At 44.1% G+C, this 19,611-nt stretch overlaps 1 protein-coding gene across 1 annotated transcript; it reads right to left on the bottom strand.

The window, feature by feature from the left end:
• Positions 1–45: 45 nt before the first annotated feature.
• On the bottom strand, positions 46–19,601 carry WIPF2 (WAS/WASL interacting protein family member 2; the record flags this gene model as incomplete). The annotated part of the gene is made up of 7 exons (XM_080712403.1): positions 46–86; positions 294–395; positions 3,633–3,842; positions 11,776–12,432; positions 13,494–13,610; positions 15,946–16,078; positions 19,542–19,601. 7 exons carry the CDS (start codon positions 19,599–19,601, stop codon positions 46–48), a joined length of 1,320 nt encoding a protein of 439 aa, XP_080568529.1.
• Between the last annotated feature and the right edge of the window lie 10 nt (positions 19,602–19,611).

Below are 19,611 nucleotides of genomic sequence, written 5' to 3'. Positions count from 1 at the left end.
GGAGGAGGTCCATCCTTTTCCTGAGGAACAGGACCAAGCCAGGCTTCACCTGAGAACGGGTGGCAGAGGTGGGGCTCCACGGGCAGCTGGAAAAAAAAGTATATTTATACAAGTCACACGCCACACCCTGAATGCCTTGAACATTCCTGAAATGAGACAGGCTCTTTAATCAAACTTTTAAAATCTGGGCATTAGTGTTATTGTGTTAAGGAAAACGAAGATGAGGAAAAGCAGACTTTGACCTGCTATATCCTATGCAATTTAAGAAAAATTTTCTTTACTATTCCTCTCACCTCGGTTTGTTTTGCTGGGATATATTCTCTGAAAATGTTTATATTCTTCTGGAGCAGGAAAGTCTTCTACTGGGTGGAAAGAATACTTTGACTCAAAATCATCTGTAAAAAGAATAGACTATTAATTCATATCACCCATCTCTGTGTTCCCACAGACCTCTGACCTCTTTTGACTCTCCCCTTACTGGTCTCTAGTGTATGGAGGGCTGCCTCACCCACCTAACCAAGCTTCCTAAGGATACTAATGGCACCACCCAAGGTGCCTCCTAAGCATAAAGGAAATGCTCAATCTTTATCTTCAGGAGTGAGTATTTGAGATGGCTCTTTAAACCTTTCCACCAAAAATCAGGCATGTAACAGAAAGAGCTCATCTGTTTGCATGGAAACAGAAAGAAGCAGAGTTCTGTGTTCCAATAATATGGCCATTTTAGAGACTGCCTACATGGGATACTAACTGAACCGAATCTACAGATTGGTAGCAATTAACCTCACATGGGCATATTTGTCTCCAGTTAATGAGAGATTTGGCCATCTAGTCCCCTTTCAGCCTAGGTTACGCTCACATGGCTGAGGTCATCTCCTGGCCCCCACTCCTACTTTCTTTGGTCCCTTCACAAAAAGGCTCATTTCTTGTAGGTACAGCTAAACCCCATTCCAAAAGTTTCTGCAGAATGATGTATGTTCAAAACAAAACCCTGGTACATCTAATAGGAACAGATGGGAACATGGGGAGTGGAGGGCGGGTGGGAAGTCATTTAGAGTGTTAGCTACAAGGGACCTTGAAGCTCAATTTCAGGGGTCTTCCACAGAGGATCCCTGGACAACCCTTACTTACATATCCATCCTAGGTGTTAAAAAAAATCAGAATCTCTAAGCAAGTGTCCTAACATTTCTTTTGTTTTCTTTTTGTGTGTGTGTTACTGGGGATGGAACCCAGGGGATTCTACCTCCAAGCCATACCCTTAGCTCTATTTTTTTTTTTCCCCCAGTACTGGGGATGGATCTCAGTGGCATTTTACCACCAAGCTACACCCCCGATCCTATATTTTAGTTTTTATATTTTTTTAAAACAGGGTCTCACTGAGCTGTGAAGGGCCTCATTAAGTAGCTGAGGCTGTCCACGAACTGCGATCCTCTGGTCTCCGCCCCCTGAATGCTAGGATTATAAGCGTGCGCCACCATGCCCAGCCCCTCAGCCCTATTTTTTTATTCTTTTGTTTTTGAAACAGGGTCTCAATGAGTTGCAAAGGGCCTCACTAGAAAGCTGAGGCTGCCTGTGAACTGCGATCCTCCTGTCTCAGATTCCAAGCGTGGGCCAACAAGCCCAGTTTCAACATTTCTAAACCTGGAAAAGTTGCACTGATTTGCTTCTGATCTAGTCAACTTCGATAATGAAAGTGAGGCCAAGAGAATGAGTAAACTCCTCCAAACAGCACAGCTGGTCAGGCAGTGCTCTCAGCTTACTAGATCAAAGTTGTGTGGTGTGGCATTTGGTTGGTTTTTCTTCACAAACCTCACATGGGAATATATTTGACTGGGATTAAACTTCAGTGCTGGGATTGAATCTCAGTACTCTACTGAGCTACATCCCAAGCCCTGACTGTTTCATTCTGAGGAATATTTTTGGTAGTGGGGATTGAACCCAGGGATATTCTACCTCTGAACCACACCCCAGCCCATCTTAATTTTTATTTTGAAACAGGGTTTCATTAGTTGCTAAGGCTGGACCCAAACCTGTGATCCTCCTGTCTCAGCCTCCCAAAAACCAGGATTACAGGCATACACCACCATGCCCAACTGCCTGCTTTAAAAATTTTTTTGGACTAGGGATTGAACCCAGGGGTGTTACTACCTCTAAGCTAGACCCTCAATTCTATTTCTTTCTTATTCTTTATTTTGAAACAGGGTCTCACTAAGTAGCTGAGGTTGGCCGCAAACCTGTGATCCTCCTATCTCAGCCTCTCAAGTACTGGGATTTAATCAAGCATGCATCACCACTCCCAGCTGCCCTCAGTTCTATTTCATTTTTGTTTTGAAACAGTGTTTCACTAAATTTGGAGTGCTTCAATAAGTTTCTGAGGCTGGCCTCCAAACCTGTGATCCTCCTGTCTCAGCCTCCCAAGAACTGGGATACAGGTATGTGGAACAATACCAGGCCAGTTTAGTGTTTTTTTGTTTTTGTTTTTGTTTTTTTTTAATGGCACTGGGAGTGGAACCCAGAGGCTTTCTACCTCCGGGCTATACTCCCAAACCTATTTTATATTTTATTTGAAACAGGGTCTCAGTAAGTTGCTGAGAGCCTCACTAAGTAGCTAAGGCTGGCTTCGAACCTGTGCGATCCTCCTGTCTCAGCCTCCCAAGCGCGGGGATTACAAGCGTGAGCCACCACGCCTGGCGCCAGTTTAGTTTTTTAAAACCAGAAAGAAGAGCCAGGTGTAGTGGCACACACTTGTAATTCCAGTACTTGGGAGGCTAAGACAGGAGGATCACAGATTCACCACTAGCCCCAGCTACTTAATGAGGCCCTCCGCAACTTAGCAAAGACTTTCAAAATAAAGTATAAAAAATAGGCCCAGGGGTGTAGTTTGGAGGTAGGATTCTCCGGGGTTTCATCCCCACTACCATAAACAAACAAACAAACAAACAAACAAATAAATAAATAAATAAAACGAAAATAAAAATAAAAATAAAAAATAACAGAGCTGGGGGTGGATCTTTGAGGTAGAATGCCCCTGGGTTCAATCCCCAGTATCGAAAAAACAAAAAACAAAAACCAGAAAGGAGCTCCTCCTAGGATAAATAATTCCTGTTTGAATAATCCTAAAGAAGATAATGTCCGATGTAAAAACTAATCATGAACAACAATCCTTGAGGACTTTTTTCTTTTCTTTTTTTTTTTTGGTACTGGAGTTAGAACCAAGAGGCATCCTACCTCTGAACTACACTCCCAGCCCTATTTTATTTTTTATTTTGAAACAGGATCTCACTAAGTTGCTGAGGCTGGTCTTAAACCTGGGATCCTCCTATCACAGCCCAGGTACTGAGATCACAAGTGTGTGCCACCACACCTGGCTTCTTGAGGGATCATTTAGAGTTAGCACTATACCTACTGATTTTATTTCAGTCTATTCCAAAGAAACTATGCCTAGAATTCCCATAAGGAAAGGGATGTCAATGGATGGGGCGCAGAAGTCTTAGGGTAAAAATTATAAGAAGAACTGCTGTGAACAAAATATTCTGTGTGGCCATTCCTACTGCATACTGGGCATCTGGCAGCTAAGGCACTGGAGTCCATGAAATCACCAGAGGAACCGTGAGACAAAGCAGCCAGCTACTTACCCAAGAAAGACCGGACGGTGGTGATGGAATCTCGGTGGCCATTCCTCAGAGGAGGGGGAGGAGGGGGGGGTGGCCCAGCGGGCGTCCTCGAGGGTGGAGGAGGGGGCTTTCCTCTGCTCAGGGGTTCGGACCCATGCATTCGGTATGGTGGTGGGGGAGGGGGCGCGTCCCTGGCACCATTTCGGATCATGGGTGGTGGAGGCGGAGGAGCTGCAATTAAAATCCAAAGCAGTTAGGCTGGGGTGTGGCGCCGGTGAGGGAAGAGCAGTTTGAGACACATGGACTAAAAGAGCGGACTGGTGCTTCCCCAAATGACCAGGCTCGCCAAGACTCTGGGTGACACGTTAAACATCATGTTTACCTTCCCCTTCAAGTTTATTTCTTGAACAGCATCCACATTTTCCCAAATACCAAGGTATAAAATAAATATATATACTTTTTTCATTTCTTACAAGTCAGTCAAGAACCCTATTTTTGATGACATTTCTCCTGTTTTTCCATGCCTTCCTCCACAATTCTAATTCAGATCTTTTCATATTTAGTCTGTTCTACAAAAGCCTTCCAACTCACGTCCAATCTCGATTTACCCTTCCGATTCATTCTGCAAACACCATCTCACACATGTCCCTAAAATACTTGCTTACATCTTTCCAAAGGCTTTCGCATTACCTACCAGACAGAGTCTCAAATCCTCTGCTTACTAGTAACCTACCACACTATTCAGCCTGATCTCACCTTCTCTTCTTCCTTCCTTAGTCCTAAGCTGGGTCAGTTACCCTCTATGCAGTACTACTCTACACTGTATTGTACCTATTCATTAAATATGCTTCTTCCTCGGTATACTGTATCTTTATTTTTTTTAATTTTTGCAGAACTGGGAATTGAACCCAGGGGCATTCTGCCACCTGAGCTACATCCCCAACTCTATTTTTTTTTTTTTTTTTTTTTTTGGTACTGGGGATGGAACTCAGGGGCATTCTACCTCCAAGCTACACCCCGGCCCTATTTTTAATTCTTTATTTTGAAACAAGGTCTGAGTTGCAAAGGGCCTCACTAAATGGCTGAGACTGTCCTTGAACCGCAATCCTCCTGTCTCAGACTCCCAATTGCTGGGATTACAAGCGTGGGTCACCATGCCCAGCTCCTGTGTATTCTTTAATGTTTGAGCAAATCTTTCCTTTGGCTAAATGCACAGCACATGGTAGGTACTCAAGGTATGTTTGCTGAATAAAATCAATTACCTCTATTTTGTTCTTGTCCCCCATAATACTCTGAAGACCCATTTACCTTACTGCCAAATCCTACCTGTCCTTGAAGCCTCAAGTCCTATCTTATCAAGGCTTTCCCTAAGCACTCTGCTCTAGTCAGAGAGTCTTTGATAGAACCCAGGGGCATTCTACTTCAAGCTATGCCTCCAGCCCTATGTTTCAGTTTTTATTTTGAAACAGGGTCTCACTGAGTTAGTTGCAAAGGGCCTCACAAAGTAGAAGTAGCTGAGGCTGTCCACAAACCACAATCCTCCTGTCTCAGCCTTCCAAATGCTGGGATTAAAAGCGTGTGTCACCATACCTGGCTCCTATTTTTTATTCTTTATTTTGAAACAGGGTCTCACTGAGTTGCAAAGGGCCTAAGTAGTAGCTGAGGCTGCTCTTGTCTAAGATCACAGATCTAATAAAAACAGACTCAGCACAGATCTGTTCTTCATTTACTGTGTGTGTGTGTGTGTGTGTGTGTGTGTGTGTGTGTGTGTGTGTGTGTTGTGCTAGGGACTGAACTCAGGGCCTTGCCCAAACTAGGCTACACCACCAGCACCCACACATGCCCTTTGCACTAACTTCATAACTACCTCAAGCATTATAATGTATCTTATACCCTAACTACATTTATAAATCAGTGGGTTGGAAGTAAGTTTTTGGTATATAAACCATCTTCAATAAATAAACGTTACATACATATAATTATTATTCTTTCTGAATTAATTAGAATTTCTAGAGTGATCATAGTTAAACATGTAACACTATAACAGGATGATGTATAGACACATGCATACTTAGTCTAACACAACAGATTCAATAAATGGTAGTGTTTGCTTCCCATAAGACCCACTCAGAATGTCGATTCACCATTGCTCTTTTCAAGGTCTGTTTAATGTACTTACAATGGCCACTAAATGCAATAATTATAGAGATACCTCCTAATCCTTCCTAGCAGATCTCTAAACCATGTTTTCATTCCAAATCTGCCAAAATCAAAGTTCTTTCAGGACACCCTCAAAATATTTCCTAAGCTAGGCATGGTAGCACATGCTTGTAATCCCAGCATTTGGGAGGCTGAGACAAAAGATAGCGGTTCGTGGCCAGCCTCAGCTACTACTTAATGAGGCCCTTTGCAACTCTGTGAGATCCTGTTTCAAAATAAAGAATAAAAAATGGGGCTGGGTGTGTAGCTCCAAGGAAGAATGCCCCTGGGTTCCATACCCAGAACCGCAAAAACAAACAAAAGAACCCGAAAACCTAGATTTCTCAGGGCTCTGAACATGTTTATGTGTTTCTAAGGTGAGCCCAGGTAAGTAAAGTGGCCAGTGTTAGCTAGGCTCACAGGGATATCAGTTAACTGCTGGGCAGGGGACCGTGAGGAGTCCAACCTGGACTGGACAAGAGAGCAAGACAAGGCCTTGCTTGGCGCCTCCAGTTCCCTCCTTCAGAGAGGCATCCCAACCAGTTTCTGCTATCCCCAGCTTTAAGACTTTCAAGTGACAGAGTAGAAACCCAAGAGCCCTAAAAGACAATTTTTTTTTTTTTACAAAAAAATTGGTACCTTCAGTAGTAGATAGCCTTTTATAATAAAAGCTAATAATCTTGTGGAAAGCATAATGGTATCAATTCTCTCTTTGTTCTTTGGTACTGGGGATTGAACCCAAGGAACTCCGAGCTATACCCCCAGCTCTCTTTTGTTTTTTATTTGGAAACAGGTTTTCACTAAATGGCTAAGGCCGGCCATGAACCTATGATCCTTCTATCTCCATCTCCAAAGTACTGAGATTATAAACATGCATCTACCACAAAATAAATAAATAAATAAATAAATAAATATTCCTAAGTTAGAACTAGACATGGTAGCACACACATGGAAACCCAGCTACTCAGAAAGCTGAGGCAGGGGAATTTCAAGTTCAAAGTCAGCTTCAGAAATTCAGTAAGACCATGTAACAAAATAAAATATAAAGGGCTAGAAATGTAGCTTCAGTGGTAGAATACTCAAGGGTTCAATCCCTAATAGTAGGGAAAAAAATAAATCAGAACCTTATAGAATCAAGGGCAACCTCAGAACTCTAGCCTGATGCTAAAGCCAGGGAAATAGGAGGTTAAGAATGTACCAGGTTGTAATCCCAGCATTCGGGAGGCTGAGACAGGAGGATCGCCGTTCACGGACAGCCTCAGCTACTTAGTGAGGCTCTCTGCAACTTAGTGAGACCCTGTTTAAAAATAAAGAATAAAAATTAGGGCAGAGGATATAGCTTGGAGGTCAAATGCCCCTGGGTTCTATCTCCAGACCCACAAAAAAAAAAAAGAAAAGAAAAGAAAAGAAAAGAAAAGAATGTACCAGGTACCAGGCATGGTTAGACACACCTGTAATCGTAGTACTTGAGAGGCTGAGATAGGAGGATTGCAGGTTTCAGGCCAGTCTCAACAACTTAGTGAAGCCCTATTTCAAACTAAAAAATAAAAGGCTGGAGATACAGCTTGGAGGTAGATGTCCCTGGGTTTGATCCCAAATGCCAAGGTGGGAGTAGGGGGGAAGAAAGGAAAGAAAATAAATATACCTGGCTAGCTAGGTGTGGTGGTGCATGCTTGTAACCCCAGCATTTGGGAGGCTGAGACAGGAGGATCATGGTACATGGACAGCCTCAGCTACTACTTAATTAAGCCGTCTGCAACTCAGACCCTGTTTCAAAATAAAAAAAATAAATATAGGGCTGAGCCGGGTGTGGTGGCGGACACTTATAATTCCCGCACTTGGGAGGCTGAGACAGGAGGATTGCACAGGTTCAAAGCCAGCCTCGGCTACTTAGTGAGGCTCTCAGAAACTTAGTGAGACCCTGTTTCCAAATAAAATATAAAATAGGTCTGGGAGTATAGCCTGGAGGTAGAAAGCCCCTAGGTTCCACTCCCAATACCACACACACACACACACACACACACACACACACACACACACACACACACAAATAGTGATGAAGGTGGAGCTCAGAAGTAGAATGCCTCTGAGTTCCATCCCCAGTACTGGCAAAAAAAAAAAAAAAAAAAAAAGTACCTGGCTACTGACAACGGAATCTAGGGGCATTCTACCTCTAAGCTATACCTTAAGCCCCCTTTTTGAAACAGAGTCTCTAGGTTGGTAAGAGTCTCACTACTTGCTGAGGCTGTCCTAGAGCCTGTGATCCTCCTGTCTCAGCCTTCCAAATATTAGGAGTACAGGTATATGTCACCATACTTGGAAGTAAGGGGCTTCTAAATACATGCTTCTTGAAGAAATAGCTTATTTGGGAAAGGGTCTCAATTATGTTGCTCAGGCTAGTTTCGAATTCTGAGCTCAAGCAACCCTCCGGCCTCAGCTTCCCAAGGAGCAAGGACGACAGGTTCAAGCTACCACTCCTGACAACTTCACTTCTTAGAAACCAATGTTCTACACTATAAAGATTAAGTTTAAAATAAGTCACTTACAAGGATATGAGAGCCAATTTTCCTGGGGCCAGTCAGGCCCTAGAGAGCTGTCATGGTCACCCTAACTCTTAAATTTCAGTCATGTAGCCTGGCGTGGTGGTGCACACCTGTTATTCCAGGACTTGGAAGGCTAAAACAGAAGATCAAAGATTCAGAGGCCAGCCTCAGTATTTAGGGAGACTGTTTCAAAATGAGAAATAAAATGGGCTGGAGATACAGCTCAGAGGTAGAACACTTCTGAATTTGATCCCTACTACCACATATACAATGTTTCAGTCATGTTAGGTTTTGTTTTTTTTGTAGTACAAGGTATTCCTGTTCTTTTTACTTTTTTTTGGGGGGGGAAGGCGTGTCTGGGGATGGAACCCAGGGGCATTTGACCTCCGAGCTATACCCCTGGCCCTATTTTTTTATTCTTTATTTTGAAACAGGGTCTCACTAAGTTACGGAGTGCCTCACTAAGTAAATGAGGCTGTCCATGAACCGTGATCCTCCGGGCTCAGCCTCCCAAATGCTGGGATTGCAAGCGTGTGCCACCACACCCAGTTCTTCTTTTTACTTTTTATTTTGAAACAGAATCTTGCTAAGTTACTGAGGATTTCGCTAAATTGTTGAATATGGCATCAAACCTGCAATTCCCCTCTCTCAACCTCCCAAGTGCTAGGATCACAGGAATGCACCACCATATCCTGCTTCAGTCATGCTATTTCTTTTTCTCTTTTTCTTTTTTTTCTTCTTGTGGTGGTACAGGGGATTGAACTCAGGAATATTCTACCTCCAAGCTATACCCCCAGTCTTATTTTTAAGATTTTGAAACAGGGTCTAAGTTGCAGAGGACCTCACTAAGTTGCTGAGGCTGGCCACAAACCTGCGATCCTCCTATCTTAGACTCCCAAGTATTGAGATTAAAGCGTGTACCGCCACACCCGGCCAGTCATGCTATTTCATAAAAAGATAACACAATCTCTTCTACCCTTGCTAGGGTTCCTTACTTTCTTCTTCCCAGCTTAGGCTCTATGGTCCATTATAACAATTAGTCCCTTATATACACCCTTTACTCCTCTGCCCCATTCTCCCTTATAGTCACACATGCCTAAAAGATGCCAATGCTGGATAAATACCACTCTGCCCTTATTCCCCATCTGCAAAAGCACAGCTGAACACATACCATGCTAATTACCCTTGCTTAAAACATACAGACCTAAGCTCAGGCCAGCCTTTCATGTGGCTGGCTATCCCAGCACATTTCCCTGGTCCATTCAACTCTCCCAAGCTCCAGATGACCATCTCATGCTTTTCCCCTCTCTCCTCAAACTGTCGTCTCCCAATTCACAGTTGGCATTTTTGCTTTCTATTTCACTGTGAAAACAGTGACCAAATGAGAAACTTTTCCAATGGTCCAACCACTGCACCACTTACCCACCTGTTTCTATGCCTATATGCTCGGCCTTCTCTTCTGATTACTATGGAAGAACTACCCCTACCCAGTCCAAGTGCTTACCCACAGATCTGGTTCTTTCTCCTCTCACCTCCTCAAAGACACTGCTCAGGTGTTTGTTCCCTCTCTATTGGCTTCATGCCTTTCATTCTATCAGCATACAAATAGATCTACCTGAAAAACCCAACCCTCTAACCCACAGCCCTGTTTTCATCTTCACAAGCATGGGCACACACCAGCCCTTATAGAAAACTCCTTAAAAGATGTCTATGTTGCTATCTCCACTTCTATGCCTTTTTTGGGGGGTGGGGGGTAGTCCTCACTATGTTGCCCTGAATGGGCTCAAACTCCTGGGCTGAAGCAATCCTCCTACCTGAGCATCCTGGTAGCTGGGATCCATTCCTGCATTATGTTCTTTTTTTTTTTTTGGGGGGGGGGTGGGGGGATTCTAGGGATTGAACCTAGGGGCAGTCTGTCTGAGCTATATACCACCAGCCCTATTTTGTATAGAAACAGGGTCTCACTAAGTTGCAGAGAGTCTTGCTAAGTTGCTGAGGCTGGCCTCAAACCTGTGACCCTCCTGTCTGAGCCTCCCAAGTATTGGGATCACAAGCATGCACCACCATGCCCAGCAGCATGTGGTTTCTGACACCATCCAAATTAACCTCTGTAGCTGGGCGTGGTGGCACACGCTTGTAATCCCAGCACTTGGGAGGCTGACAGGAGGATCGCGCAGGTTTGAAGCCAGCCTCAGCTATTTAGTGAGGCTCTCAGCAACTTAGTGAGAGGCTGTTTCCAAATAAAATAGAAAACGGGTCTGGGAGTGTAGCTCAAAGGTAGAAAGCCTCTCGGTTCCATCCTCAGCACCACAAAATAAAAAAAATAAAAATAAAAATAAATTAACCTCTGTAGCCCAGACCTCTTCTCTGAATTTTAGTCAGATGGCCAATCACCACTCATCTCATCTTGAATGTCTTTGAAGCATCTCAAACTAACATGTCCAAAACTGAACAGTAATCTTCCCTCAAACTTGCTGTCACCTTACCTATCTGCCAGCTTATTGCAACAGCCTTCTGCATGTTCTCCTTCTGCCACCTTTGTCCCCTCCTCAGTCTGTTCTCAACACAGAAGCTAGCACTCTTGTTAAAAGGTAAATCAAGTCATATTACTTTTCTGCCCCAAATCCCCCAGCAGCTTCCCATTTCATATGGAGTTCAGCCCACAGTCTTTACAAAGCCCTACGATGTCCTCCCAGGGAAATCGACCCTCCTCACCGCCACTCCTGCCCGCGTGCCCTCACTCATTCTTGTCCTATCGCAATGACTCATGACTTTGAGTTTGACGTCCCACTCCTGGCACAGCTAGACTTCCAGATGACTCCTTAGCTTACTCATCCCTTTCTTCAGGTCTTTGCCAAACTGTCACAGTATCAACAAGTCCTGGCTCTACCCACACCCCCAACTCACAGCATCATCAACCCACCCCCACCCCAGTACCTCTTTTTCTCTGCTTTGGATTTCTCCGAAGCATACTATAGCCAATGTATTTATATATTTTACTAGTTTGCCCAGAACAAGAATTTTTACTTATTTATTTTTGTGGTCCTGAGGAAGCATTTTATCTCTAAGCTATATCATCCCCCGCTCTTTTTATTTTTTGTTTTGAAATAGGGTCTTGCTAGGTTGCGAGAGTCTCACTAAGTTGCTGAGGCTGCCCTTGAACCTGTGGTCCTCCTATCTCAGCCTCCCATGTATTGGGATTCCAGTGTGCATCACCATGCCCAGCTTCAGAACAAGAATTTTTTAATTTTTCTGTTTTCTGCTATATCCCTAGCAGCAGAGTTTAACACAGGAAAAGGCTCTCAATAAACCAGATAAATAAATACATGAATTCTTATTCTTTCCAACCACTGAAGGGACACTGAAGAAAAAAGTGAAGAGAAAAATAAACTCAGGAGAAAAAGGTGCTTCCAAACACTTACCTGCTCCCCTACTGGGAGGCTCTCGAGCTGGGGGAGGTGGCCTATTACTCAGTAAAGAGGGGGAGGATGAGGTGGGTGGAGGAGGTGCTAGGCCTCTGACAGGCCCCGGTGTCTTCCTATGCAAAGAATTGTGTCTCTGTGGCAGCTCAGGGGCTGATTCATTAGTGGGACTAGAGGGTCCATTGGGAACCCCAGGAGGCTGGCGATAAGGCGGCGGAGGAGGAGCCAGAGACTGGCCACTTGGTCCTGTTCTGATATTCACAGGAGAAGGAGGTGGCTTGACTGGGGGTGGAGCAGGAGGTCCCTCTCGACCAGGGTGGAGCCTCTGTCCAGGCGTTGGTGGCAGGGGTTTCTCTCTGTTGTAGGCAGGGGCTTTGTTGCTGTGCATAGGCAGAGGCGTAGGGGGTGCGTTGGCACGCCGCCCTGGTGGTGGCGGGGGAGGGGCAGAGGAGCTGTGCTTCATGCCGGTAGTGCTGGTGCTATTGGGCCGAGACAGGTCCGGTAAAGAGGGTCTCTGCATCCGGGGCAGTTCTGGGAGGGAGGCTCGACTGCTGTCTGTATCGTCTTGAGGACGCCCGCTGGCTGTAGACACTGGAGGCCTGGGGGCAGCAGCTCGAGAACTGGGGACTTGCAGGGATGGCTTACCAGCTAGGTTCTCTATAAAAACACCAAACAACACTGGGTCAACAGAACTAGGGATTTATTAGTTGGTATCTCCACTTGATCCAGCTCCTTAGGACAATCAGCACAGCAACAGAGAAAGTACCTGTGTGATTCTGGTGTTTGTCTTGGGTGCTAGAGACTGAACCTTGAGCATGCAAAGCACTTACTCTACTGCTGAGCTGAATCCCCAGCCTTACTCTGTTTTTTTGGTTTTTGTTTTGTTTTCAGTACTAGGGATGGAACCCAGGGGCATTCTACCTATGAACTATACCTCCAGTCCTATTTTTTATTCTTTATTTTGAAACAGGGTCTCACTGAATTGCAAAGGGTCTTACTAAGTAGCTGAGGCTGGCTGCGAACCATGATCCTCCTGTCTCAGGCCTCCCAAATGCTGGAATTACAAGTGTGCACCACCATGCCCAAGCTTAGTACTCTGGGTTTTAATCTGGCTTCAGGCTCAGGACCCATTAACAAATACTGTTGATGAGCACTTTTTTTTTTTTTTTTTGGTGGTACTAGTGGAAGCCAGAGGCTTTCTACCTCCGGGCTATACTCCCAGATCTATTTTAAATTTTATTTGGAAACAGGGTCTCACCAAGTTGCTGAGAGCCTCACTAAGTAGCTGAGGCTGGCTTCGAACCTGTGCGATCCTCCTGTCTCTGCCTCCCAAGCGCTGGGATTACAAGCGTGCGCCACCATGCCCGGCTTACATTCAGCTGTTTTAGATCCCAAATATATGAGAGGTAATATATTGGCCTTTCTGTGTCTTGCTTATTTCACTTTAACATAATGCCTTCTAGGTTTTTATCCATGTTTAAAGGCTAAATAAGAATTCTATTTTACATATATACCACATTTTCTTTATATAAGTTAAATCCATTTTTATTTAGTTCCTCAGCTTTTGCATTATTCTACTCCTAACTCCTCCTCTGGTCCTATTCCTATTCCTCCTTCCTCCCACCTCTACCATAGACCTCAAATCCAGATGGCTGACCTGGGACAAGTTAGAACTTAATGCACTTTAGACACAGACTAAGAAAGTATTTATCAGATACCTGAAACGTCCTTGGCTGCCACAGGTCGGAGCTTCGGCACTCCTCCTTGGAAGAGCCCTCCCTTGGGCTGTAGGGCAGCAGCTCCTGGGCCATAACCACCACTGCTTCCCCTGGGCTCTGGAAAATATACCATCAGGTTTCACTTCATAGGCTCTGGCTGACAACCAACTCAATCCTGAAGAGAAACCCCTTCCTATAACTGGACTTCAATTTGCAAACACACCAATTTTGCTTTTCCCTTTCCACTAAAAAAAAAAAAAAAAAGAAAAAAAAAAAAAAGACAAGACTAGGCTTCTCTGCTCCACAGCCTCAAACAGGAATGAAACGTCACAGTGATAAAAGAGAAAGAACTAGAGGAACAAGGAGCCAATCTTCCCTTATTAGGGCAAAGGGATAACAACTGGGACAAAGAAATGTTTAGTAGAGTCCTCAAGGCTCTCCTCTCAAACTCCCAGAAGATAATGGCTCAGGGACACAGGTCTGAGCAAACTCTCTAAAGCACTACAGAAATGGATGCTTGCAGCAATTATAAAGCCACCCTTGATTTCAGTCAAGAGAGTTCTAGAAACATGGTGGTCTCTTCAGATACCAACCAAGGATGTGTCTCAACAAGCACAGGAGGAGGTAGGGAGTCTTAACACGAAGAATACTTCTGGGCATGGTGGCACACACTTGTAATCTCAGTACTTGGGAGACTGAGATAAGAGGATCAAAGGTTTGTGGTCAGCCTTAGCAAGTTAGTGAGGCCCTCTGCAATTTAGTAAGACCCTGTTTCAAAATAAAGAATAAAAGCCAGGCATGGTGGCGCACGTTTGTAATCTCAGCATTCAGGAGGCTGAGACTGGAGGATGGAGGTTCCCAGACAGCCTCAGCTTAGTGAGGCCCTCTGTAACTCATTGAGACCCAGTTTCAAAATAAAGAATAAAAGCCAGGCATGGTGGCGCACGTTTGTAATCTCAGCATTCAGGAGGCTGAGACTGGAGGATGGAGGTTCCCAGACAGCCTCAGCTTAGTGAGGCCCTCTGTAACTCATTGAGACCCAGTTTCAAAATAAAGAATAAAAGCCAGGCATGGTGGCGCACGCTTGTAATCCCCACGCTTGGGAGGCTGAGACAGGAGGATCATGCAGGTTCGAAGCCAGCCTCAGCTACTTAGTGAGGCTCTCAGCAAACTTACTGAGACCCTGTTTCCAAATAAAATATAAAATAGGTCTGGGAGTATAGCCCGGAGGTAGAAAGCCTCTGGGTTCCACCCCCAGTACCACCCAAGAAAGAAAGAAAGAAAGAAAGAAAGAAAGAAAGAAAGAAAGAAAGAAAGAAAGAAAGAAAGAAAGAAAGAAAGAAAAGCTGGGCGTGATGGTGCACGCTTGTAATCCCCACGCTTGGGAGGCAGAGACAGGAGGATTGCGCAGGTTCGAAGCCAGCCATGCTGGCTTAGGAGACCCTGTTTCCAAATAAAAATATAAAGATAGGTCTGGGAGTACAGCCCGGAGGTAGAAGGGTTTCCAGGAACCCCAGTACCACAAAAAAAAAAAAAAAAAAAAGAATAAAAAATAGGGCAGGGGGTGTAGCTCAGAGGTTGAATGCCACTGCATTCCATCCCCAGACCCGCAAAAAAATAAAAAAAAAAAAGAATAAAAGCTGGGCGTGGTGGCACACACTTGTAATCCAAGCATTTAGGAGGCTGAGACAGGAGAATTCCAATTCATAGCCAGCCTCAGCTACTTAGTGAGGGCCCCTCTGCAACTCAGTGAGACCCTGTTTCAAAATAAAAAATAAAAAATAGGGTGAGAGGATGTAGCTCAAAGGTAGAATTCCCCTGGGTTCCATTCCCAGTACTGAAAAAAAAAGAAAGGAAAAGAAAAGAAATAAAGAATAAAATTGGGAGGTTGAGACAAGAGGGTCACTGTTCATGGACAGCCTGAGCTACTACTTAGTGAGGCCCTTTGCAACTCAGTGAGACCCTATTTCAAAATAAAAAATAAAGCCAGGCATGGTGGTGCACACTTGTAATCCCAGCATTTGGGAAGCTGAGACAGAAGGATCACAGTTTGCAACCAGCCTCAGCTACTTAGTAAAGCCCTTTACAACTCAGTGAGACCCTGTTTCAGAATAAAGAATAAAAAATAGGGCTGGTGTAGCTCGGAGGTAGAATGCCCATGGGTTCCATTCCCAGTATCAGAAAAAAAAAAAAAAAAAAAAAGAATGAAAAACAGGGCTGGGGATGTAGCTCAGAAGTAGACTGCCTCTGGGTCCATCCCTAGTACCACACACACACACAAAAAGAATACTTTGCAAGGGTAAGGGAAAAAAAAGACCAAGGTATTAAAATAAGGATCTAAAAGACAGGACATCCCAGGACTCAGGACTCAACAATGTAAAAAATGACAGCCCATCGAAGTCTCTAAATCAATTCCGGGATTCCTAAACTAGGGAAAGAGGTTTAGACTCACTCTCAAGAACCGGAGCACTGCGATCATTAATGTTGGTCACCTTCTTCAGCTTGGTCCCTTTGCAAATGTCCTGTAAGAGGGCACCTCGTCCCCGCTGCTCATCTCTACTCAGCTTGGGCGGTTCTGTGTTTGCCTGGAAGAAGAGAGAAATGAAAGTTTACCCTAAAGAGTTCCCTTCATCATGAGATCAGGATAAATAACTTAAACCAAACTGGATTCTATACGATGCCCATGTAATCCCACAGATATATGAGCAAACGAGCCTTATCACTGTGTACCATCATTCTCCTGTTTTAACTTCTGGGAAGGGTAGAGATCATCCTATTCCTTAGTTTCTGACAGGCATGCACAATACTGAGTGTCTACACGCTAAGCTTCATGTGTTAGTCACTTTATACATACCACCATCATCAAGGAAAATATTTATTGAGACACTGCTATGTCTCAGGCATTGTGCTAAGCCTATTATTTATATCACCTCTTAAATCTTGAACTATTCCTATGACAATAGTATTACCATCATTATCTTCATTTGGAAAGTGTGGACCAGAAGCTGAATAGCTTCCTAAGGTCATGCAACTAGTAAATGGTAAAAAAAAAAAAAAAAAAAAAAAAAAAAGGCTTCAACCCCAACAATGACTGTTTTATTTCAAGTAACATACTCTGTTATATCTGTTGTTCATGTTTTTTTTTTTTTTTTTTTTTTGCAGTAGTGGGGATGGAACCCAGAGGCAGTTGACCTCCGAGCTACACCCCCTACCCTATTTTTTATTCTTTATTTTGAAACAGGGTCTCACTAAGTTGCAGAGGGCTCCACTAAGTAGCTGAGGCTGTCTGCGAACCGCGATCCTCGGTCCTCCAGTATCAGCCTCTCAAATGCTGGGATTACAAGCATGTGCCACCATGCCAGGCTTAGTACTTTCTTTCTTTCTTTTTTTTTTTTTTAAGGTACTGGAGATGGAACCCAGGGGCATTCTACCTCCGAGCAACACCCCCACCCCAGCCCTATTTTTTATTCTTTATTTTGAAACAAGGTCTCACTGAGTTACAAAGAGCCTCACTAAGTAGCTGAGGCTATCCATGAACTGAGATCCTCCTGTCTCAGCCTCCCAAATGTTGGGATTACAAGCGTGCGTCACCACACCCGGCAGTCTTTTTATTTTTTTAAACAGGGTCTCACAGAGTTTTGAAGGGCCTTGCTAAGTAGCTGAGGCTGTCAGCGAACTGCAATCCTCCAGTCTCCACCTCCTGAATGGTGGGATTACAAGTGTGAGGCACCATGCCTGGCCTGCTCATGTTTTATTTCAAGTAACATACTCTGTTATATCTGTTACTTCACTTTATACTCTAAACAATGTTATAGAGTAGATCAAAGATGTGTGGTACTAGCCTGGCGTGGTGGCGCATGCTTGTAATCCCTGTGCTTGGGAGGCTGAGACAGGAGGATCACACAGGTTCGAAGCCAGCCTCGGCTATTTAGTGAGACCCTGTTTCCAAATAAAATATAAAATAGGCCTGGGAGTGTAGCCCGGAGGTAGAAAGCCTCTGGGTTCCACCCCTAGTACCAAAAAAAAAAAAAAAAAAAAAAAAAGATGTGTGGTACTGGGAATTGAAACCACAGGGGCATTCTACCTCTGAGCTATACCCAGAGCCCTATTCCTCCTTCTTTATTTTCAAACAGAATCTCACTAAGTTGTAGAGAGCCTCACCAGGTAGCTGAGGCTGGCCAGGAACCTATGATCCTCCTGTCTAAGCCTCCCAAGTACTGGGATTACAAGCACAGGCCACCATGCGCAGCTTGAAACCATGGGAATTCTACCTTCAAACTACAACTCAAACTTATTTTTTTATTTGGAAACAGGGTCTCCCTAAGTTGCTGACAGCCTCACCAAGTTGCTGAGGCTGGCTTCAAATCTATAATCCTCCTGTTTTAGCCTCCTACTGGGATTATGGGCACAGGCCACCATGCCCAGCATTATTTAACACCTTTAAAGACCTTAGCACAGTGCCTAGTATAGTAAGAGCTCAATAAATAGTATATATTTCAGAAGGGAAAAAGGTACAGAAATTTTCTAGAAGGACATATCATACACTGCAATACTACTACTTTTTTTTTTTTTTTTTTTTTTTGCGGTACTGGGAATGGAACCCAGGGGCATTCTACCTCCGAGCTACACCCCCAGACCTATGTTTTTATTCTTTACTTTGAAACAAGTCTCACTGAGTTGCAAAGGGCCTCACTAAGTAACTGAGGCTGCCCCTGAACAGCGATCCTCCTGTCCCAGCCTCCCAAATGCTGGGATTACAAGCATGTGCCACCACACCCGACTACACTGTAATACTACTGATTTATTTATTTATTTTTGATACTGGGAGATGGACCCTGGTGCATTCTACCTCCAAACTACACTATCATACCTATTTTATTTTTACTTGGAAACAGGGTCTCTCTCTAGGTTGATGAGAGTCTCACTACCTGCTGAGACTATCCTTGAACCTGCAAATTTCCCGTCTCAGCCTCCCAGGTACTGGGATTAAATATGTGTGCCATCACACTCAACTTAAAGGTTGATATTATTTACTAATTTTTTATGGTACTAAGGACTGAATTCAGTGGTATTCTACAACAAATCTATACCTTCCAGCTCTTTTTTTTTTTTTTTCTTTTTTTTTGGTGATACTGGGGATGGAACCCTTCTACCTCCGGGCTACACTCCCAGACCTATTTTTACATTTTTATTTGGAAACAGGGTCTTCTAAGCCAGCATGCGCGGCTGGCTTCGAACCTGCGCGATCCTCCTCTCTCTGCCTCCCAAGCGTGGGGATTACAAGCGTGCGCCACCACGCCCGGCAATGTATATATTTTTTTATGTTTATATTTTCTTTTCTTTTTTTTTTTTTTTTTTGGTGGTACTGGGGTTCCTGGAAGCCCTTCTACATCCGGGCTACACTCCCGGACCTATTTTTTTTTTTTTTTTTTGGAAACAGGGTCTCTTACGCCAGCGCGGCTGGCTTCGAACCTGCACGATCCTCCTGTCTCCGCCTCCCAAGCGCGCGGATTACAAGCGTGCGCCACCACACCCGGCTTATGTTTATATTTTCTAATTTTCTGACAAATATATAAAACATACAATGCTAACAAAGGTTAATAGTTTAACATTTTCTTTTTTTATCGTATTTGGGATTGAACAAACACACACACACACACACACAATTAAGGAGCAGGCTCAGAATAACTGTGATATGAATAAGAAAATCTGGAATTTTTTTTGGTTTTTTTTTTTGGTGGTACTGGGGGTAAATCCCAGGAGTTTTCTACCTCTGGGCTATACTCCCAGACCTATTTTTATATTTTATTTGGAAACAAGATCTCACTAACTTGCTGAGCGCCTCACTCAGTAGCTGTGGCTGGATTTGAACCTGTGCAATTCTCCTGTCTCAGCCTCCCAACCACAGGGATTACAAGCGTATGCCACCACACCCAGCTCAAAAATCTAGAAATTTTAACCAAAACATGTAAAAAGAAATCAGTATGTAAGGGCCACTGATCAGTTTAATCAAAAGTTTGGTGATGGACTGGTAGAAGGACTACCAACCTGGTTAAAAGTAGGAGGTGGAGGAGGACCGGGAGGAGGTGGAGGAGGAGGGATTGGCATCCTTGCCCTG

This window comes from Muscardinus avellanarius (genome assembly GCF_963383645.1).
Source record: "Muscardinus avellanarius genome assembly, chromosome: 16".
In the NCBI taxonomy this organism is placed as follows: domain Eukaryota; kingdom Metazoa; phylum Chordata; class Mammalia; order Rodentia; family Gliridae; genus Muscardinus; species Muscardinus avellanarius.
The sequence above is the reverse complement of the archived record's forward strand: the minus strand, read 5'-3'. Positions and strand labels throughout refer to the sequence as shown.